Source organism: Silurus aristotelis (genome assembly GCF_946808225.1).
Source record: "Silurus aristotelis genome assembly, chromosome: 1".
Lineage (NCBI taxonomy): Eukaryota > Metazoa > Chordata > Actinopteri > Siluriformes > Siluridae > Silurus > Silurus aristotelis.
In genome coordinates, this window is record NC_139574.1 from 22,401,047 (window position 1) to 22,424,385 (window position 23,339).

Sequence of the window (23,339 nt, forward strand, 5' to 3'; positions counted from 1 at the left end):
TGGCGACGGTGAACCACTACATGTTCACCACAGGATGCTTCCTGAGGAGATGGAGCTGGACATTTTCTTTTCACAAGCAGTGTGACTGTATATTAAAGTAACGGCCAACCTGACACATTAAGAGGCCCGAACTTGCCAGTATCTCCTCATGGTGCTGACCTAGTGTCCCTTTTTATAGTCAGAGTAGGCCAGGATTTATTTTTTACACTAAATATTGTGAGCAATTGTGATGTGCAGAATGTTCACAGCCTATATGCGTTCTGTCTTCTATTTGCTGACAGATGTCTAAAGTGTGCAGATGCACCTTGTCAGAAGAGCTGCCCCACTAATCTCGACATAAAGGCTTTTATCACCAGCATCTCTAACAAGGTAATCACTGTTTATATCTTTTATATTCGACACATAACTAATTGCCCTGCTGCTTCTCCACATCAATCCACAATAATAAAATGACATGAAGCAGAACTGAGTTTTAGAGATAAAGAAAAGGCCACATTTATTAACAGGGGAGTGTATTGGATGCAGCAGCTTACTTGCAGTGTTTATTCATTCATTCATCATCAGTAACTGCTTTATCCTGATTTGTTTATTTTTTGGGAAGTATTATGGGTTGGTACTAACAAAAATAATAACTGTGGGAGCAGGTGGGAATGGGAGTACAATTAAAGATTGGTCTCACACACACACACACACACACACACACACACACACACACACACACACACACACACACACACACACACACACACACACACACACACAAACTCTTGAATTCTATGGTTTTACGAATCAGGACATTTAAAAATCATCTGGTCCTTACCCGGTCAGCCTGATCTGACATCTCAAATGAACAATTCATGACATATTACAAAAAAAATCAACCCAAAACGTGACCCCCTCTATAAAATATTACATTTGAGCAATTTGTTGGTGTGTGTTAACACAGTGCCATGGAGGAAATACACTAGCAACGATCTTAGAGAAGTAATTGTTGCTGACCACCAACTTGAGAAGGGATATAGGGCCATTTCCAAACAATTTAAAGTCAATCATTCTACAGTGTTAAACTTTATTCACAAGTGAAAAAAATCAAGACAGTCACCAATCTTTTTTAGAAGTGGACATATTAGCAAATTCACCCCAAGACCAGACCATGCAACATGCGATAAACTAGCAAAAAAAGAGTTTCATCTCAGTTAGCATGCCAAATTTTTAAGTCCATGACAGTATGGTTTGTTTGGAAGGGTTGCCAGGAGAAATCCTTTTCTTTCTAAAAGGAACATGGCAACACAGTTTAGGTTTTCAAAGTTGCTTCTGAACAAATCACAAAACTTCTGGAACAATGTGCTTTGGAGAGATTGTATAGATGTTTGGCCACAATGCATAGCCCGACGATTGGCAAAAACCAAACACAGCATATCAATACAAACACCTCATACCAACCATTTTAAAGTTATTGCTGCTAAAATTGGTATTTCAAGCTAATATTAAATCATAAGGTATACTTTTATATATATAAGAAATTGGAAAGTATGAAAGTATGTGACCGTTATTTGACCTTGCTACAGGAGCACTTTAATAGTCGTGCTCTCTTTCTTAAACTCTTTCAATATTAGACTAATAAAAATGTTTTATTCTGTAAAAGAGGAAATTTTGGCATTTCTAAAATTTTACAGAAAGTAGACAAACCGGCATATTCAGCAGTAGGCTTTAAAACACAATTTTTTCATAGGATGCTGCTGAAGCTTTGAACAAAATGTTTTGTCGTCTGCACACTTGACCTTCAAAATCTTTTCATGCTGCAGCATTTCAGGTCTCTTACTGGCTTCACACTGCACATTTAGCCATCAGTCAGCCATTAAAGCTCAAGACCAACTTATATAATGAACACGAAATAGCAAATTCAAAAATGCTTTTGCCAAATGCCACCTGGAACCCACCGTTGCACAGTCAAGGCTGGTGTCATTCAGTGCATTTTGACAAATAAAAAAAATGCATTTTTGATTCAAGGCTGTCTCTGGGCAATGCCTTTTCTCTATTCTGCTCCCCATGTAATTAGTTTGATGGTCATCAAGCACTATTGTTACTGTTTCTTGCTCGCATAGAATGATATAAAAGTACGAAATTCTTTACTCATAATAAAGCATTGATGACATTGGGTTAGGAGCTGTTTTACAGACCTTTGTTTTGCATGAGCATTTATTTCTTATATTCCAGAACTATTACGGGGCAGCGAGGGCGATCCTGTCGGACAATCCGCTGGGCCTGACATGTGGAATGGTGTGTCCCACCTCGGACCTGTGTGTGGGAGGCTGCAACCTTTATGCCTCGGAGGAAGGGCCCATCAACATCGGAGGACTGCAGCAGTTTGCTGTTGAGGTATAGAAAAGAAAAATCTATAAATATGGGCATTATATATTTTTTTTTACTGTGTGCATGTACAATGAAGTGCATTTCATATTCACAACTGTGCAACAGGCCAGAGCTTAGCATTATAAGTAAGTGTTTTTTTTTCAATATGGGCAACAATATTTCTGTGTACTATAAGGTAGTACCCTTCAGCATCAGCGACAGAATGATGTCTCAGTGTGCGAATGGCAGGTTTTTTTTTCTCTTTCTCAGAGTGTATTTTACAGCGGGTTTCTGCAGTAGCTCAGTGTTGGACAAGCAGTAACTTCTCCCTGCTCTGTTTAGCTCACATAAGCCATGATGGAGTGACAGCACGATCTATGCAGTGCTGTATTAATGGGGCCTCTCAGCCCTTTGTTATGGCCGCAACAGAAGCTCAGGCGCACGGTGACTGTCACCATCTACCATAACAGCCATAATTTTTCCTGTGTCTTTTCTCAGCAGCTGAGTCCTCTTCTGTGATAAACATCAAATCCTTCCCCTATTATAAAAGCAGACCAAAAACTAGACGCTCAAGGAAAACAGCTCGTCACGCACCAGACGTCATAGTCAATGCTGATTACTTTATTAAGATTCTGGCGTTAAGAAGCTAAAGCGAGCAAGGGGGGATCTTTCATGTTTAAACCAGAAGATTTACCGTCAGATCTTCATTTAACGTTTAGAAGGAATAAAAAGAAAAGAGCAGGGGCGGCCCAGGGAGGGGGGCTTCACTTTAAAGCAGCACAGCTGAGATGCTTTGGTCTGCCGTAAATAGATTTCCACAGAGATTTGCTTACTGTCATTGGCTGTTCCTTGTGCGCCATGACTGTTATCAGTAATGACAGCTTTTATTGTAAACCGTGAGTTTAAAAAAAAAAAAACGTTGTATGTAGAATTTGTTTGATCATCTGTCGCCTTGTTTTCTACCCCAGAATAATGATTGGAACTACAGGTGTTCTTTACCACGATGCAGCTCTGAGATAATCAGGGTATCTGTTCTTGTCATTGTCATAGTGGGCTTTATTTAGTTCCATGGTAACTGCTAATTAAATGAAAATGTCAGCGATAGCGTGTGTGGGTTTGAATTGGTGTCTTTGACCCACCATTCTGTAGGGTTGCTGTTCAGGAGGCTTTACTTGTTCCTAACGAATGACTTATTCACTATAGAAGGAAATGACTGACTCAAAGGTCTCCAATAAGACAGACAGTAATCTATAATGGTGGGAAAATTATATTTGTGAAAATGATTAAATTATAATTGATATACTGTGTGTGTGTGTGTGTGTGTGTGTGTGTGTGTGTGTGTGTGTGTGTGTGTGTGTGTGTGTGTGTGTATATATATATATATATATATATATATATATATATATATATATATATATATATATATATATATATATATATATATATATATACAGTAAAACCATATTGTACGAGCAACTAATTTGCTCATACTAAAGTATGAGCAAACGAAGATACGAGCAACCAAATTTCGAAGGCACGAGCAAACCTACGCTGCTGGTTCCCCGCTTTCGGCCGAGGGTAGCATCAGTCGTTTAGTTCATCTCGTGTCACTCAGTGTGACTCTACAATTTTCATAGTCATGAAAATAAAGAAAACTCTTTGAATGAGAAGGTGTGTCCAAACTTTTGGTCTGTACTGTGTATATATATATATATATATATATATATATATATATATATATATATATATATATATAGTATAAGACTAAATATTTTTGTTTTTGTAAATTTAAAATGACCCTTGTCTGATTTTCCTTTATAATCTTGTTTATGGATTGTAACCAGTAGGCCTCATTCACACTAATTTCCTATTTTAAACAATTGGTTTTCAAGCTAACACTAAAACTGTTTGGGTAATATAATATTTGCTTACTAAAATCGAAACTCTCGTTTTGTAAAGCTGCATTTTAATGTTCACACATAAATCCCTTTTATTTTTAATACATTGATGAGTTGGGATGGCAGCTCAGCACGCTTCAACTTTCATGAACTCACACTCTTACCTATCAGGCACCTTTTGAGCTGATTAAAATAGAGAGAGGCTTTGGCCTGTACAGTTTCATTACTGACTAAAGATTAAAAGGCACAATTACGGAAGCGGCCTCTCTCCTGCCACCCACCCCTGCCATAACTTATTAGACATCTCTTTCTAGGTGGCAGCTCCTCTCTCCTTAAATGTGAGAGGTCAGACTGGTTATCTTGCTGATAATTAGATAACACCAGGAAGAGGGGCTATCATTGCCCAGCTCTATTCAACTGTAGTTCCTCTAGCATGGCTATAGTCAAGGGAAAAGTCAATACATCCTTTCATTTGTGGGCAATAAACAAGCTTTCTCTGTGCAAGTGGCTGAGGGCATTAGCTGGCTTTGAGGCATCCTCTCTTCATCTCTCGCCTGTATCTTATATGATGTAGTCATGGTGTTCAGGCTTTCATAAATTTTGCCACAAATACAGTGCATTCAGAAAGTATTCACACTGTTTCACTTCTTTCATCTTTTTTCATCTTTTATGTTTTACGTTTATATATATATTTTTTTAGTCATGATCAATGCACACCCAATACCAACACCCAGAATTAAAACAATAAAAAAAAATTCACATTGAGGTATGTATTCAGACTCTTTTCTATGCCTCTCGTAATGTTGCTCAGGTGCATCCCATTTTTTTCTGTATAATGTTTTCGATGTTTCTACATTTATATTGAAGACGACCTGTGCCAAACTCAAATGTCATGATTTAAGAGGGTGTACAACTTTCTCCATTCTAAATTCTAACAACTAGAGATGTATCCCAGAGCAGAGACCAATCAGTGAGGTCAATTAAGGTGGCTGCAGAGCTTAGAGACAGGGTTCTGCAGACGGAACCCTAAAAAACATCTTCCTCAAATTCATCAGACTACAGTGGCCTCTATAATTCTTAAATAAAAGAATTTTGGAACAAGAAGGACTCTTTTTAGAACTGGCTATACTGAGCAACTGGGGAAGAAGGCAATATAAGAGAGGTGACCAATAGCATAATGGTTACTCTGGTTGAGCTGCAGAGATTGTTTGGAGATGGGAGAACCTTATAGAAGAGGAGAGTCTTCTATCTGGCCATTAGGGTTCTCACATCTTTACACATATTCTATGAAGCTCAACCAGGTTCAGGATCACTTTTCTTACAAAGCCACCTCTCTCTGAATGTTCGGTTTGGCCAGGCAGCCAGCTAGTGCAGAAGTCTTTTCCAGATCTCTGTCTTGACATGATCCTGTCTCTTTGACTTTAGTTATGGGAAGTTTAGTTTAGTTTTAGCTTTGTACCTATAAATCTGTAGCTTTTTTTTGTATAAATTTGTAGCTTTTAATCTACAGGTTTGTGACTTTCCAAATAATGTCCAATCGCTCGAATTTAATATTCCAATTTAAGTGTAGAAACATTTCAATGGGGATACCGAGAAATGGGAAGCCCCTAAGCTAAATGTCATAAATAGTGTTTGTACAGTGGCATTATGGGGTATTGAGTGTAGATTGCTGTAAAAAGAAATATCAAAGCATTTTAGCAGGTTGCAACATAATGAAATGTGGAAAAAAATGAATAGGTCTGATTACTTTATGAATGCACTGTATAATGTCTGAATTTTTTTATGCAGAATGTGAGTTTTCGAAAAGGTCAGTAGCATGAGGCAGTTTCACAGTTCAGTTGATGTGATTTTAGTGAAAGATCTTTGTATATGTCTGTCTGTTTGTATTCAGGTTTATCTTTATGTGCCTCTGTCATTTTGTATTTACAGTATATTTGTCTCTTTGTTTTTTGTGTCTCTCTGCTAGTCTTGGTGTGTCTGTTTCTCCTGGTGTGTCTGTTTCTGGATGTCTGTTCTTTTGTCTGTCATCTCTATATGTATGTGTGCCTTTATGTCTGATTGTGCCTTTATGTCTGATTGTGCATTTATGTCTGTACTTTTGAGAGTCACAAACAGCTGGAACCAAATTCCTTGTGTGTTTCAAAACACTTGGCCAATAAACCTAGAATTTGTTTGTCTACCTGTCTGTCTGTTCTGGTCCATATGTTCTGTTTTTTTTGTCTATTTTCTCATTTGTCTATCTATGTTCTCTATCATATTTGATTTCCTGCCCTGTATCTTCTGTTAAGTTTATATTCTGTCTCTGTCTGTCTAACTTTCTGTTTGTCTGTCTTGGACTGTTTCTGTCTGTCCATCTGTATCAATGTTTGTAGCTCTGCTTGTCTGTTAGTCTTCATTCGTCTTGTTCTATCTTCTATTTGTCTCTCCTAGTATGTCTGCCTTTAACGGTCTGTCCAGGTCTTTCTCTGTTTGTCTATTTGCCTGCTTGTCTTTATGTATGTCTTGGTGTGTCTGATTTGCTCTGTTTCTGCCAGTCCCAAAAATAAAAAATAAAAATCACACTTCTCTATAGACCTCTCTTCTGTAGGTGTCAGTGCTGTAGTTGATGTGTAGAAAAAGCGAAGTACGCCTGAAGTGGGAGAGATGTTTCTGATGATGAGGGTGTACATGCTATTTGCCACTGAGGAAACATACTTAGTGAAGAACATAGATTTGAGGAAGTCATTAATTTCAGTTCTGCTTGCACTTGGAGCTCTTGAGCCTTTTCCACATGGCTTGTCAGGTGCTGTTTGCAGTCCATTGTTTCAATTAGATGATGGGGTGAATTATAAAAGCGAGATTGTGTTTTGAATTGATGGATTGTTTGTTTCATAGCTGCAGCAATAACAGGAAGGGCCTCTAAACCGCTCTCAGGGATTATTAGAAATGCATTGTCATGCAGCAATTTGGGGCTTCACAGTTCATGAGATTCATGAATAACTAAATTAATATCACCTGTAATGTTGCCTGCTCAGGCATAATATTGTATTAACAATGCAAGCCTCTATGTATGGATCTTGATAATCTTATTAAGAAGACAAAGTGCTATCCTTCCCATTTTACGATTGTTAATGGACATAGTGCTATAGGCTTCTCATTAAGGCCTGTTTGGATAACTTGCCTTATTCGTTCTGTATCTTCCTAGCCATCATCATTTGATGTCTTTATATGGCTACTCATGGAATAAATTAGGTTTTTTTTTTCTATAGTTTTATTTTTTTTTTCATTTTGGAAACAACACACCAAACGGGTAAATGTTCAGACATCATCACGCTTTTGTTTCCTGGAAAAAACAAAATGAATCTGAATAACAGTGTTACTATATATTATGTTTTTCAGGTTATGGTAAAATATGGAGAATGTACTCTACAAGTTAAAGTGAAACACAATGGATAAAATAAAGATAAATATGAATTTCGGTGTATGCCCATTTATTACACTTATTTCTGCATCCAAATATATTCGTTATTGAAATATCGCTCTCAGAAAGCGAGCTGGAACGATGCATGTGCGCAAAGCTTAATCAGTAATAATGTTAGGAATTTAAAAAACCCTATCAAATCCTATTGATTTGTGATCATGTTTCTTGATCACTGCATAATGCTTTACCTCTTAATGCTTTCATTATTATTCTAAGCTAGCAGCAAGTAGAAAAAAAGAAGTAAAAACCCTTCTTCTTTTGTGCAATTGTGTCCAAAATGGTGATTGTCATTGTGTTTGCGTGTGCATGGGTTTGTGGGTGCGTTTCCAGGTGTTCAAGAGGATGGGTATTCCTCAGGTGAGGATGCCTGGCCTTCGTCCTCCTGAGCAGATGCCTGAGAGCTACCACTCGAAGATTGCTTTAATCGGCTGCGGCCCTGCCAGCATCAGCTGCGCCTCTTTTCTCGCCCGTCTCGGTTACAGTGACATCACAATTTTTGAGAAGGAGAAATATGTCGGTGGACTGAGGTGAGAAAAAATTCTGAACCGAAATTGCGTCCTGCATTTGAAGTCTGTTAGTGATCTGGTGCAGACTTGCCGTGATCGATATGGAGAATGCGCATAAGGTCAGAATAAATAATGAGCGGCCCTTGTAATTGGGAATATTCATCTTTTAAATACTGAGAAGAAGCAGGATTATCAATTACTCAGATGCTTTAACCCCTATTCGATCCTGATGATGGGTAGTCCTGTGCATGTCTGTCTCTGATTTAGAGGTTCAGTAGCTGCTGGGAATTACAATGAGTGGCTGAAGTTTGACAGCAATATGAGATTTCAGAGCTCTGAAACATCAAATGGAATAACAGAGGAAAATGTCCTATGTGCTGAAAGGGATTTCTGTTTTTTTTTTTGTCTGTGTGCTCTCTATTTTTTAATCTTCTTCCACTAACATTCTTTTTCTCTCGAGCTTTTCGTTTGCTACTTCCCTATATCATTCCATAGCCCCGATTTCTTTTCCTCTCTTATTTTTTCCCTTTCTCATTTTTCTCCAGCTCTTCAGAAATCCCCCAGTTCCGCCTACCCTATGAGGTGGTGCAGTTTGAGCTGGACCTGATGAAAGACCTGGGAGTGAAGGTAATGAGCGGCATCTCACCTTTTACACACCTCTGAATATCTTGTCTCTCTCTTTTTCCTTTTTCTCTGTCATGCGCACACACACACACATACACACACACAGACACATGCAATCTCTCTCATACACTTTAACACACACTTTCTTGTCCTTCTTCCATCCATTTCCTCTACACTTTTTCTATCTACTCTTTCTTCTTCTTTCCCTTCCTCCCCTCTCTCCTGCTCACATCAGAGGCTACGGAAGGTGACAGGTCTCAGGGAGGATCAGCAGCCCAAATGTCAGCCGCATTAATAAAGAACAATTAAAAGCTGCATTAGGAAGGCGGGCGGCAGTGTGTGCAGGTCTGGGCGCTGGGTTGCTTGTCTGTCTGTTCCCTGAATGCCACTGTGGTGAGAAAGGGCAATCGATAGTCCTCTTCCTCCTGCACACCTGCTCAACATTCATCTCGCACAGGAAACGTTTTTCTCTGAGTTGCTCAAAGGCAGACGAGCCGGGACGGGGGCAACCAGATAACAAATTTGCATGCTCACCGTTCCAGTAAAAAGTCAAGGGGAGGGTAGAAACAGACCTGCTGTGCTTCAAGCTTGTCTCATAGTCATATTGACTGGTTTATAAGTTACAAACACACCCTCTATCTCCAGGCATACAGCTGTGACCAAATATGTTACTAGCACCTTTATTAGCCTCTGTCTAACCTAAGAATACCCAATTTTCATTCTCAATATTTTCTGTGCACTGACCCCTTTCTCCATCAGATCATCTGTGAGAAAGGACTAGGCCAAGATGGAATGACACTCCAGTCACTGAAAGAGCAGGGATACAAAGCTGTCTTCATTGGAATTGGTCAGTTTATAACATTTTTGCACTACTCTTCTTGAGCTTCTGCCTGCCCACACACACACACACACACACTCACACTCACACTCACACTCACACACACACTCACACACATAGACACAAAGTGAGAATAAATGAGTGTGCTGAAAGCAGTTTACAGACCAGGTGGCTCATTCTTGTGTGAATGCCTGGAGATGATTTGCTCCCCAATGGCTCCCCCTCAGAGCTCAGACTCTGCTGGGAACTCCATTCACTCGTCATTGTCCAGCCAGGCTAACCTAACAGCACATACTGAGTTCACCCACTGCTTTTTGCATCGCCTGTCAGGTACCTCTTGTCTGCTACCCCACTGAGCTATTCACTGCTCTCACTTGTTCTCCTAAAGACATCAGGCTTTATTAACAAAGCCCAACACTTCGAGTAACATTCTTCCCTGTACTGTCTGTGCATACAGGATTGAGTAAAGCCTGGTAGGTCAACAACCTAACAATTTTTTTTTGCAAAATAAAAAAAAAAAATGTAAATTAGCTAATTAATACGTACACACATTTTGTACCCTTTTATCTATCTATCTATCTATCTATCTATCTATCTATCTATCTATCTATCTATCTATCTATCTATCTATCTATCTATCTATCTATCTATCTATCTATCTATCTATCTATCTATCTATCTCTCTCTCTCTCTCTCTCTCTCTCTCTCTCTCTCTCTCTCTCTCTCTCTCTCTCTCTCTCTCTCTCTCTCTCTCTCTCTCTCTCTCTCTCTCTACCTACTGAGGAGACAAGTTGCTCAAGTTTAGGAAAAAGAATGTTGTCCCATTCTTGTCTAATTTCATTTTAGCAAGACAGCTGAGTAGCTGTTGAATGTGGAATGCTAGTTGTGCCACCCACTGCCAAAAGTTACCATGACTTCTTATTTATCAGAGTCCAATAAATCAATCAGGTACATATAAGCAGGTGCTAATGATCATCAAATATTATATGTAAGTTGAAACACAGTCATTAAATGAAACAGAAACAGCTGTGTAGAAGGCTTGCAACTGGGCAAGTAAAAGACAAAACTCTCTATCCCACCCACTAACAGGTGCCATGATGAAGAGATAACCGTGTTATTCACTTCACCTGTCAGTGGTCATAATGTTATACCTGATCAGTATATATATATATATATATATATATATATATATATATATATATATATATATATATATATATATATATATATATATATATATATAGGGCAGTGTGGCTGTAAACATTATTAATACAAGCAGCAGACTTGAGTAACCGATAAACAAGTAGAAAAGCTTAATAAAGGTAATATAAGTAAGCTATAACATCTCGTGAGACAGGAGCTGCTTTAAAAGGTTACCACTGTCTTCCATCCTGCATTGAATAGAAGAGTAAAATAGTATTTTTTGATCAAGAACTAAAATACACTGTTGGTAGTGCCCTCAGTCTTGCAGTGTTTGTAATTTAAAATAAGAGCTTCTCTCTGTGTTTCTTGTGTTTTGTGCTGACCTCGAAATAGCACATTACATAATATATAACCTCTGGCTTTCTGAATCAATTTTTGATTATCATATTGGCTATGCCAGTAGAGTCCAGAGTTTAGTTTATAGGTTATTCTGCCTTTATTTTCTTGTTCAGCACCAGCATGCTCATCTACTGGAACTATTTGTTTTTTGTTTTAGGGTTTATTTTAATTTACTTTCTCACTAGATGGTAGAAGTCATCAATATAATTCTTATCCACTAAAGTAAACAAGTGAGGTGCTTTGTGATGCATTTCAAATGATAAAATATCAAAATGTTCTTCCTAATTAGGAAAATGATTACTAAAGAGACCACGAAACATTCTTACCAGCTCTACCTAGCCTATATTGCCATCTAGATAAACAATCATCATTATAAATATTGTCAGTAATATATAGTTTCTGTGGATAGTGACCTACAGAATACCCAGGGCAATTTATTTTTTTAAAAGCAGCTGAAGGCGTGAATGCATGTGAAATTAACGTCATTTTAACAACTGCTATATTTCTTCCTAGTTCATTATAGTGTACCAGCAATAACTTTATTTGTAATTTGTACACCTTTTTGTGCATCACACATATTGTACCTATATGTCTTTAATGTTGAGATCACGTTGTTACTTGTAAATAACTTATGCATTCTATACGAATGTGAGGCATAATAATGCAGTGATTCCTCTATACTTTGCTCTATAATTCTGTCTATAAACACTCTTTAATTCCCGATATAAATTCTCTATAATTCGTTGTGCCAACAATGAACATTGCTTCAGTACTTTGATAGTAACATCCTAATTATGGTGGGATGTTTACGGGGACCATATTTGGATTGTATTTATTTATTTTTTTTGTACAAAAGTGGTAAAGGAATTTCAATTTGTGGAGAAAATGAAAGCGAAGGGTGTTTGCAATTAATTTCTGTAATTTCACACCGGTCTTTTACAGGCTTTTTAAATGTCATTCTCAGACATGGATTGGCATGCAAATTTCTTTCCTGGCAGTAGGCTAAATGGGAGGCGGTTTGAGGGAGGCCGATAAGAGAATTGTTTCTGAGCTATAGGCTTAAGAAGCTGACTCAGAGGTTGAGTTGCTTAAAAGATGGAATTAGCCGCTGTGCTGCACTGTAAACTGTAATGAAGTTTTATTTGTTTGGATTCACACATAATGGTCCCTGCTTACTGGACTTGAAGAGACCAGTTCCAAAATGTAATTTTTTTTTTGTCTTTCGTTATTTATTTATTTTCAGCATTAAATTTGTTTTTACTTTGATTTATACACTTCAGGCAATACTTCATTTTCAACACATAGAACATGATGTGCAAAAAAAGTGTCAAGACGTGTTCAAGTAAAAAATGTAAATACTCTATTACATGCAGCTCTTCATAGCCCAGGATCTCCAGTATTTCAAGCATTTGCATACATAATAATGACTAGTGCAGGGACAGTGCACATCCTTGTGGAGAACCTATGCAATATTATTTTTATGCATTAATATAAATAGAAAGCCAGGCAAACATTTTTAATAACTGCAGGAAACAGGAACACAAAGATGTGTTGATCAATACACAAAGGCGCAGGAAAAACAAGGTAATATTGAGTATGTCAAAGTTTCAGCTGTTCAGGTATTGTAATTATGAAAGCTTGGTTATTCAAAAAAGCAGGACAATCAATAGTTGCTTAGTGCTTTCCATGGTCATTACTGACTCGTAGTCAGTCAATAGATTTTACATTACACATTTCACAAGGCTTCACGATTTTGCCTCAAAAGCTTGTCTGGATAGGCTTTGAAATCTCTGTTCAAAGCAGACAGTCGAGAGTCGCAGTAATTTTTTTATTTTTTATTTATCAGAATAGTGTGAGATTGATTAACTTCTATACAAAATGGGGGGAAAAGGCCATTTTCTCAGTGTGTTCTATTTGGGAATGCCCTTCTTTACTAAAGACAAGGTTAATGAATACGTCAGAAAGAGGGCATTTATTGCCTGTGAGGTCTTTATTTATGTTAAAACTTAATACACTTAGTGTGACTTTGCATTATTCGACACAGTGGCCTTGGTCGCTTGTTCATCTCTGTGCAATTCATAAGGGTGAGAGGGGTCAGGGACTGCTCAGTGGATGAAGGTAGCTGAGATCACCCTGCTCCGTCTCCCTCTTGCTGATGCCCACTGATAACGCATGATTAACGATGGAGTGCCTGCACAGTAGTGAAGAATTTCCCAACAGATGATTTATCGTTTTTTGATTTTTAATAAAGAAAGAGGCCTCGGCGCATGCCTGATGCAGCACAGCTCCACGCAGAAGTCAGTGCAGAGTGGAACGCCGAGTGGCTCAGGACAAATGGAGACACATTACGTGCAAAAAGAGCTGTCACACACAGGCAGGCTTTTGTTCAAATCTGCTTTGTCAAGGCATGCTGCCTAAGTTCCTTCTCTTCTTATTTATTTATTTATTTATTTATTTATTTATTTATTTATTTATTTATTTATTTATTTATTTAGTTCCTTGAAGATTTCTTTTTTTTTTATCCGGCAGGGAACGTTAATGGATAGCAGTATGCCGTATCCTACCTGTCAGCACGGGATGAAATGACTGGAAAGGTTAATGTGCCATAACTTCTGGATTCTTCAGCGCTAGCATAAAGAGTGTGCTCAGAGGAAGTCAGCCATGATGAAGTTGCAGATGCTTTTGTTTGTTCATGTTACTCATGCGCCGCTGGCCATTTTATATGTAGGAGAATGCACTAGAAATTCGCTGCATTCTGAGCTTCTTTTTGAGGAAGCGTGCTGTCGAGTATACGCAGCATGTAAAGGGTTTTTTTTTTTTACACCTGAAAGATTACTGTACATAAACAGCCTCCTTTTTGAGAGTAGTATCACTGTGGCTTGAGTTATAGTGTGAAACTGGTTAAAGTTAAAACAGATTTGTGATTTTTGCATTTTAATAGTTTTATTAGTAGTTTCCATGTAGCAGGGGGTGTTTAAGAAAAAAAAAACGTTGTTCTTTTAATGTAAAAAAGTTTAAATGTACGGTACTTATATTGACTCAATAATTGGTCCCAGGTGTAAAGGTAATGTACGGTAATGTTATTTTAAAAATATTTTAACTGATAGGGTGTTCATATCCAAGTTTTCAGCATGTCAGCTGATAAAGGTCATTATTTTATATGCAAATTGTGCTTTCTGTTCTTTGGATTGGAGCACTTGTACATTTACACAGCAGTAATAATACTTCATAATGCTACTCCTATATATGCCTTATGTTTGACATATGCTGTAGATTCTTTTTAAGGCATATAATATGGCAGTTGCCAGTATACATCACCTCTAACAGGGTTGGCAGTCTGATTAGGTGGTTGATAAGTGATAATCCTTGGGAACAGAAATGCAGGCTTTCCTTGGTGTGACTAACATTCGAAACGCTCGCTAATTACTGTGTTATTGATGATGGCGAAGGTGTGATTTTGTCTTGATGAAATGTGGCTACCTAATTACTGTATGATTTAATGACTAGTTTCATGCATAATGAGTGTAACTTTCTTAATCATGGGGTATGCATTAATCTCTTCGAAAAGCATCATGGCCATGGTTTTCCAAGCCAAAAAAAAGTCTAAATTAGGAAAGTGAAGCTAACAAGATCAGTGTGAGAGAGAATTCATCATGCTAACATTCCATGTGCCTCCACGATCTGCACAAATTGGGCGAAAAGTGTCCGAGTGGAGAATTAGAGACAATAAGATCCATTAAAGCGTGTTGTAATGCAGAACTTTGCCAGGGCATTTTCTTGAAATCGAATTAACGCTGAAGTGTATGCAGAAAAAGCTAATTGATTTTGACAGGAGACACTTTCGCACTTCCCTCTCTCAATCACTTAACAGTTCAATATGCTGAGCTTCGGCTTTCTCTCCAGATAAAAAGTGCATCTCAGGCAGTTCTCATCTTTCTACACTAGAAAATTTTGATTCCTCGCGAAAAGCCTTCGTAATCATGTTTGGAATGAATTCGGATCAGGTAATAATCTGTATTTGCTGCTTTTAAACACCTCTTAAATAAAAAATTTCGTGCCCCAAGATCCAGCCTTATTACCATCTGTTTCTTTTGAATGGAAGTAATAATGACAGGTTAGGAAAAATCAGAAGCTTTGTTACCCATTTCTGAAGCTTGTATTTAAATATTGCTTAAATGTCTACCACAAGGATAATGACAAGGTAGTGTGATGAGGTTAATGGTGGTATACAGAGCAGAAGCAGATCTTTGAAGCAGAAAGCATGGCACTGGGATTTTTGATACTTTGAGTGTGTGTGTGTGTGTGTAAGACAGAGGGCAACCTCCTTTCTCTGGGAACAGTTGAATCATTTACTACCTTAATCATTATTGTTCTGTTTTATTTATTACAGCGGCTATTCATGTGTGGTTTTTTTTAACTACAGGTCTACCTCAAGCTAACAGGCACAAAATCTTTGAAGGCCTCTCTGTGGAGAAAGGATTTTATACCTCCAAGGATTTTCTTCCACTAGTTGCCAAGGCCAGCAAACTAGGTAAAGAACCAGAGGAAAAATTCTGTTTTGCAAAGAGTATTATTATTATTTTTAGCATTCTGCGCTGCATGTCCTTGAAATCTTTGGAAGTGCCCTTTTCAATTCTGAGGCACGTCAGAATGCTAAGAACGCTTTAAAACATGTGTGCTATAAAGCGTCTATGAAAAGTTCCAAGATACTGAGTAAAAGAATGCCAACTATGAGATACAAGACTATTCATGCTTACTTCAATTGAGCGACTTGCCATGGTCATGTACAGCTCCACTGACTTTTCTGTTTTAAATATGTGATTTTTTTAAAACCTGCACCTATAATAATAATATATATCAGTGATACAAGTGTAGAGCCTTTATCACATGATATATAACATGAATATGCATTTATCAGTGATGGCTGAGTAAAACAATTTGTGTGCTCGGAATATAGACAGGTTTATGGCATACTGTATGTACTGTATATGAAGAAACAGTCTGAAATTAAGCAATACATTTTCAGTCTGTGCTTTTGTGGATCCATATATTTTTTTTTAAGAATGCAGAAGGGTCTAAACAGATCAATGTTTTAGTAGTGTGCATTATCATAGGTTGAAATCAGCTGCATTCAGTAGAACGGCTAGTCATCTCTATCAAGATAGGACAAAAAAAAGCCGTGCAGGCTATGAAATTACAGATATAAGGACATTTCCAGAAAAAGGAGACCTGCCTGTCATTGCAGCAGAATTATTTGATAGGGACACATTGTATCTTAGGACTCCATGATGCAATTTTGAGCAGTTAAGTGGGAACGGTTCAGCGAGAGAAATTTCGTTTTTCTCCCTTTTACTCACTTCCCAGCTTGTTTTCTCTCATTTTCTTGTCCTTTCTGGGGATTAGGAATGTGTAGCTGCCGCTCAGTGCTGCCTCAGCTCCATGGCTCTGTGATTGTCCTGGGCGCAGGAGACACCGCCTTTGACTGTGCCACCTCTGCCCTGCGCTGCGGAGCACGCCGGGTCTATGTGGTGTTCAGACGTGGCTTCACCAACATCCGTGCAGTCCCTGAAGAGGTGAGGAGATAAGTAGAGAGAGAGAGAGAAAGACAGACAGTCTTGATGCAAAAGGACTGGGGAGGGAGTGGAAAAGTCAACAGCAGGCAGGAGCTTATTAATATTTGGTCTTGTGAAAGGAGCCTAGCACAGGGGGTTTATTAAGACATTCGTGAGAATGTCCTCACCTTCTTTCTCTGGTCCACTGACACCTCTCTTAAGCTTCTTTTTTATTATTTATAGCAGAGACTTGTCTTTGATTTTAGGGGGAGATTACTGTCAAAATCTTCCTTTACTCAAAATGAGAAAGAGAGGCATACTTTGCTCTCTTCTGGTTCCTCTGGAAATGCTGTCAGTTACTTAACTGACGGCATTACCATCTTTATTTAGGGTTGGCTTTGAGAGAGACGTGTAAGAGCTAAAAAGTGAAAAAGCATACCAATTTTTTTCAAATTTAATTAGCTGTGCTTATGGAGAGAAAAAAAAAAGGACCTCTATTAGAAACAGTGAACTTAGTTCTCAGTACTTTGACAGACATCATTAATGAAAGTTATTTTTGTGTCGCCGAATTAGAATATTCCACCTTTGTTTGCATGTGTGTGGTAAAGTTAGAAAAGTACAGGCCAAGAGAAAATGATATTGACGTACTGATCTAGGTAATATGTTAATTGAATATGTCTATTCTTAACTCTTTTTGGAGTTTACTTTTGTCACGCATTGTGTTGCCTTCTCACCGCCTACATCACGCTGCCATGCGAATGATAGAAATAACTTAAAGAAACTGGAAAAAAGTAAGGTAATTATTCGCATCTGTTTTCAGCCAGCTGCAGCTATGCTCAGCTATGCCGCTTCCATCACCCTGAACTAATTAAGCTTGTTTATAAGGTAGATTGGCTTAGAACACGTGTAGGTGTAAGTAATTCTAATGGAAAAGAAAGAAAGGAAAAAAAAACACTTAAAGTTATGTCAATTATATGTGTTGATGTGAGCCAAGGTAATTTATGCAAGAAATTGTTGAATGGAAAAGACATCTCTGCATGGCTACTTCTTTTTAGAATTAGGTGCAGCTCTAATTCAAGAGACCTTTTTTTTTTTTTTTTTATTTTATTTTATTTTTTTTTGCTATTTGGTTTCCATTAATATAAAACCAAGTCTCAAGCTTGTTTCCCTAAATTTTTTTTACCGTGTTTATAGAAATCCTCTTTGTTTTATTATGAACAGAATAATCAGCTATTTCCTTGGCATTAAAAAAAGTGCTTTGTTGCTATCATTTTGCCAACTGGGCCACAGACACACACAATTCCCAAGCTGTTTGCCATATCGCCACATTGCATGTCTTTTCACAATGGCCAAATTAAACGCTGCCTTCACTAAAACACTACACTGAAATGTAACTCGTTGGTTGTGTTGAAGTGTTGAATCTACTCTGCTGTGTACACAGATGGAACTGGCAAAGGAAGAGAAGTGCGAGTTCCTGCCTTTTCTGTCACCGAGGGAGGTAATACTGAAGGAGGGCCTAGTGCACGGCATGGAGTTCTGCCGAACGGAGCAAACCGAGACCGGCGAATGGATTGAGGACAGCGAGCAGATCATTCGCCTCAAAGCTGACTTCATCATTAGTGCTTTCGGCTCTGTGCTGAGTGACTCTAAAGGTAGGATTTTTGATTTCAAGCAGGAAATATCTTGTCTATAACACTACCATCATTTATAATGTGCTTTTGGAGAATTGCATTCCAAATGTAGTCCCAATTTTGCTCTTATAATTCCACTCCTCTGGAGAGATGTTCCACTAGATTTTGGAGTGTGTTTGTGGAGATTTCTGCTCATATAGACACAAGGGTGTTAGTTACTGTCAGTCAGTTACTGATGTAGGTGAGGTGAGGAGGCCTGGGGTGCAGTCAGTGTTCTAATTCATCTCAACGGTGTTCAGCAGGGTTGAGGTCAGGGTTCTATAGCAAGCCATGCTCCAAACCATGTAATCCATGTCTTCATAGAGTTTGCTTTGTGCACAGGGGTATTGTCTTGCAGGAACAGATTTGGGTCCCCTAGTTTAAGTGAAGGGAAAATGTCGTGCTACTTCTTCCAAAGACACCCTGTGTAATTGTGTGCTAATTGTGTGTAATAGTTTGGGAAAGAACCACATATGGATGAGAAAGTCAGGTGTCCCAATACTTTTGTCCATATAATGTATAGTGTGCATTACACACATAATGTAAATGAAATGTACAGTAAATGTACAGTAAATGTACAGTATGTACAGTAAATATAATGTACAGCAAATGTACAGTATGTACAGTAAATATAATGTACAGCACATGTACAGTATGTAGTGCACCAAAGTCACTATGCACGTAATGCGACAAATTCGCATCTGGTTGTGTTGCTTGTTTTTGCATATATTGTTATAGTAGCACACTGTCTTTATCTGGGAAATGCCCAAATGCACATTTATATCAATGAAACATGATCTGTATGGACAGCTAAATACAGATAAAAATGTTATCTGAAAGTCTTTTTTCTGTCCTTCAGTTGACTTTTGCTGGTTGCTATATTTAGAAAAAAAAAAAAAAAAACATCTGACATCACAAAAACCTGCAGTTTTTAACAGGTGTGTGTATTTTTTTTTATTATTATTCAGTCTTTTAGTCTATTATTAGACTTAATAACTGTAATTAACTTTTTATGTTTATCTGCTTTAGAGCGCGTCAGTGTAGACCTGCCAGCCAATCAGAAAGGGGAAATTGCAGTATAATTGTACACACATTATATGACTATTGTGTGTATTTGTTTATGTGGAGTATTTTACCTTGTGGTCATCTATATGTTCCATGATACCATTAAAGCCTGGTTAGAATTTAAAATAAACCCATCAGCCTCATAAGTGTTTGTCGTGTCTAAATGGACACAGCCATATTGCCAGTGTTGTTTTACTGCTCTATTTATCTGAATTAGACTGAATGGTTTTGGCTGTGCCTGTGTGCTCTGATTAAATGATGGAATGGGCAAGCGCCCATATAAACAGGTGTCCCACTGTCACCAATAATACGTTTGTATTCATGGAAATTAGGGAGGCTGATAAGTGGGACATAATTTAGTTTAACGTGGAATTCAGGTGCCAGTCTAAGTGCTTTTTTTTTCTTACTTTTGATTTCATATGGGTTTTTTACTCCTGAGGTATTTTATGATTCTTTTTATGGTTCAAACGCAGCCTTTCACTAGAGATAAAACTGGTGCCCGAGACATCTTAGCTTTACTTGGCACAAGTTTTCCGACTTTTCTTTTCTTCTCGCTTTGCTGATGGCAGTGTATTGATGGATGGCCCTGAATGAGTTTTATATGCTGGTAAATGGAGAGCTGCTTAAAACACAGTGTGAAGAAGGGATTAGCATTGATGCACATGCAGACAGCCCTCCAGGAGCAAACACAAGCCATTATAGGGCAGTTACACCTGGAATTATTCATGTAGGATCTCACTAACGTGATCACACAGACACGCAACAACATTCCCATCAGTATAAGAAAACACTGGTGTGTAAAACTGTCTTCATGTGTGAGGTTTTCTTTTTTTTATAAATGCTATTTTTTAACCTTTTGTAGTTTGTATTTCTCTAAATACGCATTTTATCTTAACAAGGTCTTTCTATTAATTGTAAATCTCCCCCCCCCTCTCTTTGCTGTCAGAGTCGTCCCAGTGATAACGAAATGCCCTGTAACATGACTGCACCCTCTTTAGAATCAGGGACACTTTTTATTAACATTATCATTTCATGACTCCCCACTTCAGTAAGCAGCAACTTTTATGATCATCTGTGTGCTGTTGTGTACAACATGTTCACCACCACCGACCGTGCAGAACTTCCTTCCTGACACATTTGTGAAGTTTGCTAATGAGATTACACCGATAAAGGGCACACCTGCTATGATTTTCAATTAGGGTCACACAAAATAAACAGGGAGTAATGCCACAGGGGGATAGCGCTGTCCAGAGTTGACCGGAGATGACATGCCTCAGTAATGAGATTCATCCTACATAGAGAAGCCCTGGCTTTGCACAACTTGTTACCCAGCAAAGCCAATACCTCGCTTTCTAAAGCAGCAAAATATGCGTATAAATATCTGTACTACTTAAGTAAGCATAAATTGTGCGTGCTTTACATGATTTTATAATTAGCCATGGTTGGGAAGTGCATATTTATTCAGCCAGATCATCATACTGTAATGAATAGGGGTAGCAATGCAAAGTGACTAGTGTACACTCGTTCTGCTCTTTTCTACATGGCTGGATAAATTTCATTTTTTGCCTCATTCTTAAACATTTGTCCAGAATATCTATCTATCTATCTATCTATCTATCTATCTATCTATCTATCTATCTATCTATCTATCTATCTATCTATCTATCTATCTATCTATCTATCTATCTATCTATCTATCTATCTATCTATCTATCTATTTTTTTTTTTTTTTTTTTAGTTTTTCTCAGTTGCTTTAATGCGTTTCTCGAATCATCCTTAATATCTGAAAACCAGTAAGTGCATTTTCAAAACAAGGTGTACAAACAGCACAATACATTGGGTTCCTTGCAAAAGCCTGTACTTTTATCAAAATGCTTAGTTCATCTCTCAAAAGTAAGTATTTGTATCAATGATCAAATCATCCCAATCAGAATGAAAAGTTTTTTTGTCATTGTTTACAAACAATCATGTTGTCAGTATGACGATTCACAATTTCAGCATTTTTTTTTAAATAAACTACGGTTTGAATTACAGTGATTGAGAAATGCACAAAGTAAAATTTCTTCTGTTTGGCATTTATGATTTTCAGCAGCGCAAATTTATTTATTTGATTGCATATTTGATTTATATTGATTGCAAGAGACCGGACAGCTTTTACACTTTTACTGTACTGTATCAGTGTTCGTTCAGTTTTTTGTTGTTCATCCATTCTCAGAAATTGTAATTCTGTGTTTTGCTCTGTTGCCAAATAAAGGTTCACAAGATTCACCTTTGACCTGTTTGCCGTTCACTTGACCTGTTTGTCGTTACCTGATGTCGTTCATTTGCCTGCATTAGTCATCATTAAAATTCAAGAGTCATCTGCACAATTCATCAACTCAAGAAACATTTACCAAAACAAAGTTTAATAGACATTTTAGATGACCGATTCTGACAACTGGTTTAACCATGACTTATGCAATGGACTCACGGTGAGATGTTTTGGGGGTTGAGACGATTTAGGTAAAACTAGTATGATATATTTTGATCAACATGACATAAGCAACCGATATTGTAGGAAACAGCAGACAAATGAACACAATCGATTAAATTAACGTACAAAAGCATTCGCAGTTTGATCAAAGCAACAAGAAATGTTCTGTGCACAAGGGAGTTTTGAGAATTTATTTTCTGATCTGAGAAACGCTCCATATCAACTGAGAAAAACTGTAACACAGCAGGTGAAGCCATAAAATGTGATTCTCGGAACACAAAAAGTTTCTTTCTTAAATTCTGTCTTGAGACATCCAGCACAGTTCTAGCTCCTTCTAGAATCTTTATAACAAATCATTACTGTGCATATCCCTTGAGAAAGTGATTGAAATTTCTAACAGGATTTTTTTTTTAACAGGACTCATTTTTGAGGTGATACAGGATGAAATTGCCACCATTCCATTTTGTATTTTGTCCATACAGAGAATTACTCCCAATATACTTTGAGTTCAATCGCCTGGCTTTAGCCGCCAGGTTGAGCTGGACGAAAATGCTGAGAGGTTATCTTTTTTCTCTCTCAGCAGTCTGTGTTCCTTCCTTAAAAAAAAAAAATATATATATGAATTACTTACCCACTCAAGTATCTCATCGTATGGGTATGGGATGTGCAGCAGAGAGCCGCTGCCGGAAAAGCTGACACGGCTGGAAAAACTAGCTAGTAATCTGCTGGGTTGGCCCACTGGAGTGAGCAGATGATTAGATCCCCGGCCACATTTAACTTTTTTTTTTCCGGAGAAAAGAATGGGGGTTGGATTATGATGGAGTAACTCGTACCAGTGATATGTCACTCCAGACAGAGCGCCACCTCCACCCAGCCAGCCGAAGGTCTGCATATAATCTTTCCGTTACTCACTACACTTTTATAGTAGACACTGCCCCCATGGATACATTCTGGTTGGAGTACTAAGAGTGTTGTTACTGTGCACTTTTAAACATTATAATACACTGTAAGGGTAGCTTCACATTCTGTTTGTCCAAAATATTCAAAGATTTTTTTGCTCTAACTTGTAGGCCATATAGGACTTGAGTTGATCTCTTTTGGATTGCTTTGTCCTTCTATTTAAGGCTTTTTTACACAGCATCTCCTTCTATTCCATCCAACATTGATCACTCTGGTTAATGGGGCCTGGCAGTCTGCATCTGCAGAGCATGTCCATGGGGTATGTGTGTGTGCCTGTGAGAGAAAGAGAGAGCTTGAGAGAGATAAAACTACCTTACTTAAGCCCCTTTTAATAGTATGAGAGGCCTGATACACCACTCCTCTCCCTCAGAGCAGAGCACTGAGAATAAGACAGAGATA

General features: G+C 37.9%; 1 protein-coding gene and 1 long non-coding RNA gene across 2 annotated transcripts in view; one reads left to right on the plus strand and one right to left on the minus strand.

The window, feature by feature from the left end:
* The window catches only part of dpyda (dihydropyrimidine dehydrogenase a), a 139,977-nt gene that overhangs the window by 49,821 nt on the left and 66,817 nt on the right, over window positions 1-23,339 (plus strand). Inside the window, exons 4-11 of the mRNA XM_083550841.1 lie at window positions 282-369; window positions 2,218-2,379; window positions 8,041-8,237; window positions 8,762-8,843; window positions 9,600-9,687; window positions 15,644-15,751; window positions 16,624-16,793; window positions 18,214-18,424. Of these exons, the coding sequence (XP_083406967.1) occupies window positions 282-369; window positions 2,218-2,379; window positions 8,041-8,237; window positions 8,762-8,843; window positions 9,600-9,687; window positions 15,644-15,751; window positions 16,624-16,793; window positions 18,214-18,424 (1,106 nt within the window). The remainder of the gene's footprint in view (window positions 1-281; window positions 370-2,217; window positions 2,380-8,040; window positions 8,238-8,761; window positions 8,844-9,599; window positions 9,688-15,643; window positions 15,752-16,623; window positions 16,794-18,213; window positions 18,425-23,339) is intronic.
* On the minus strand, window positions 12,672-15,637 carry LOC310732284. The gene is made up of 2 exons (XR_014535435.1): window positions 13,755-15,637; window positions 12,672-13,630 (listed from the first exon to the last, which is right to left on the minus strand). It is a non-coding gene; the product is annotated as an uncharacterized lncRNA (long non-coding RNA).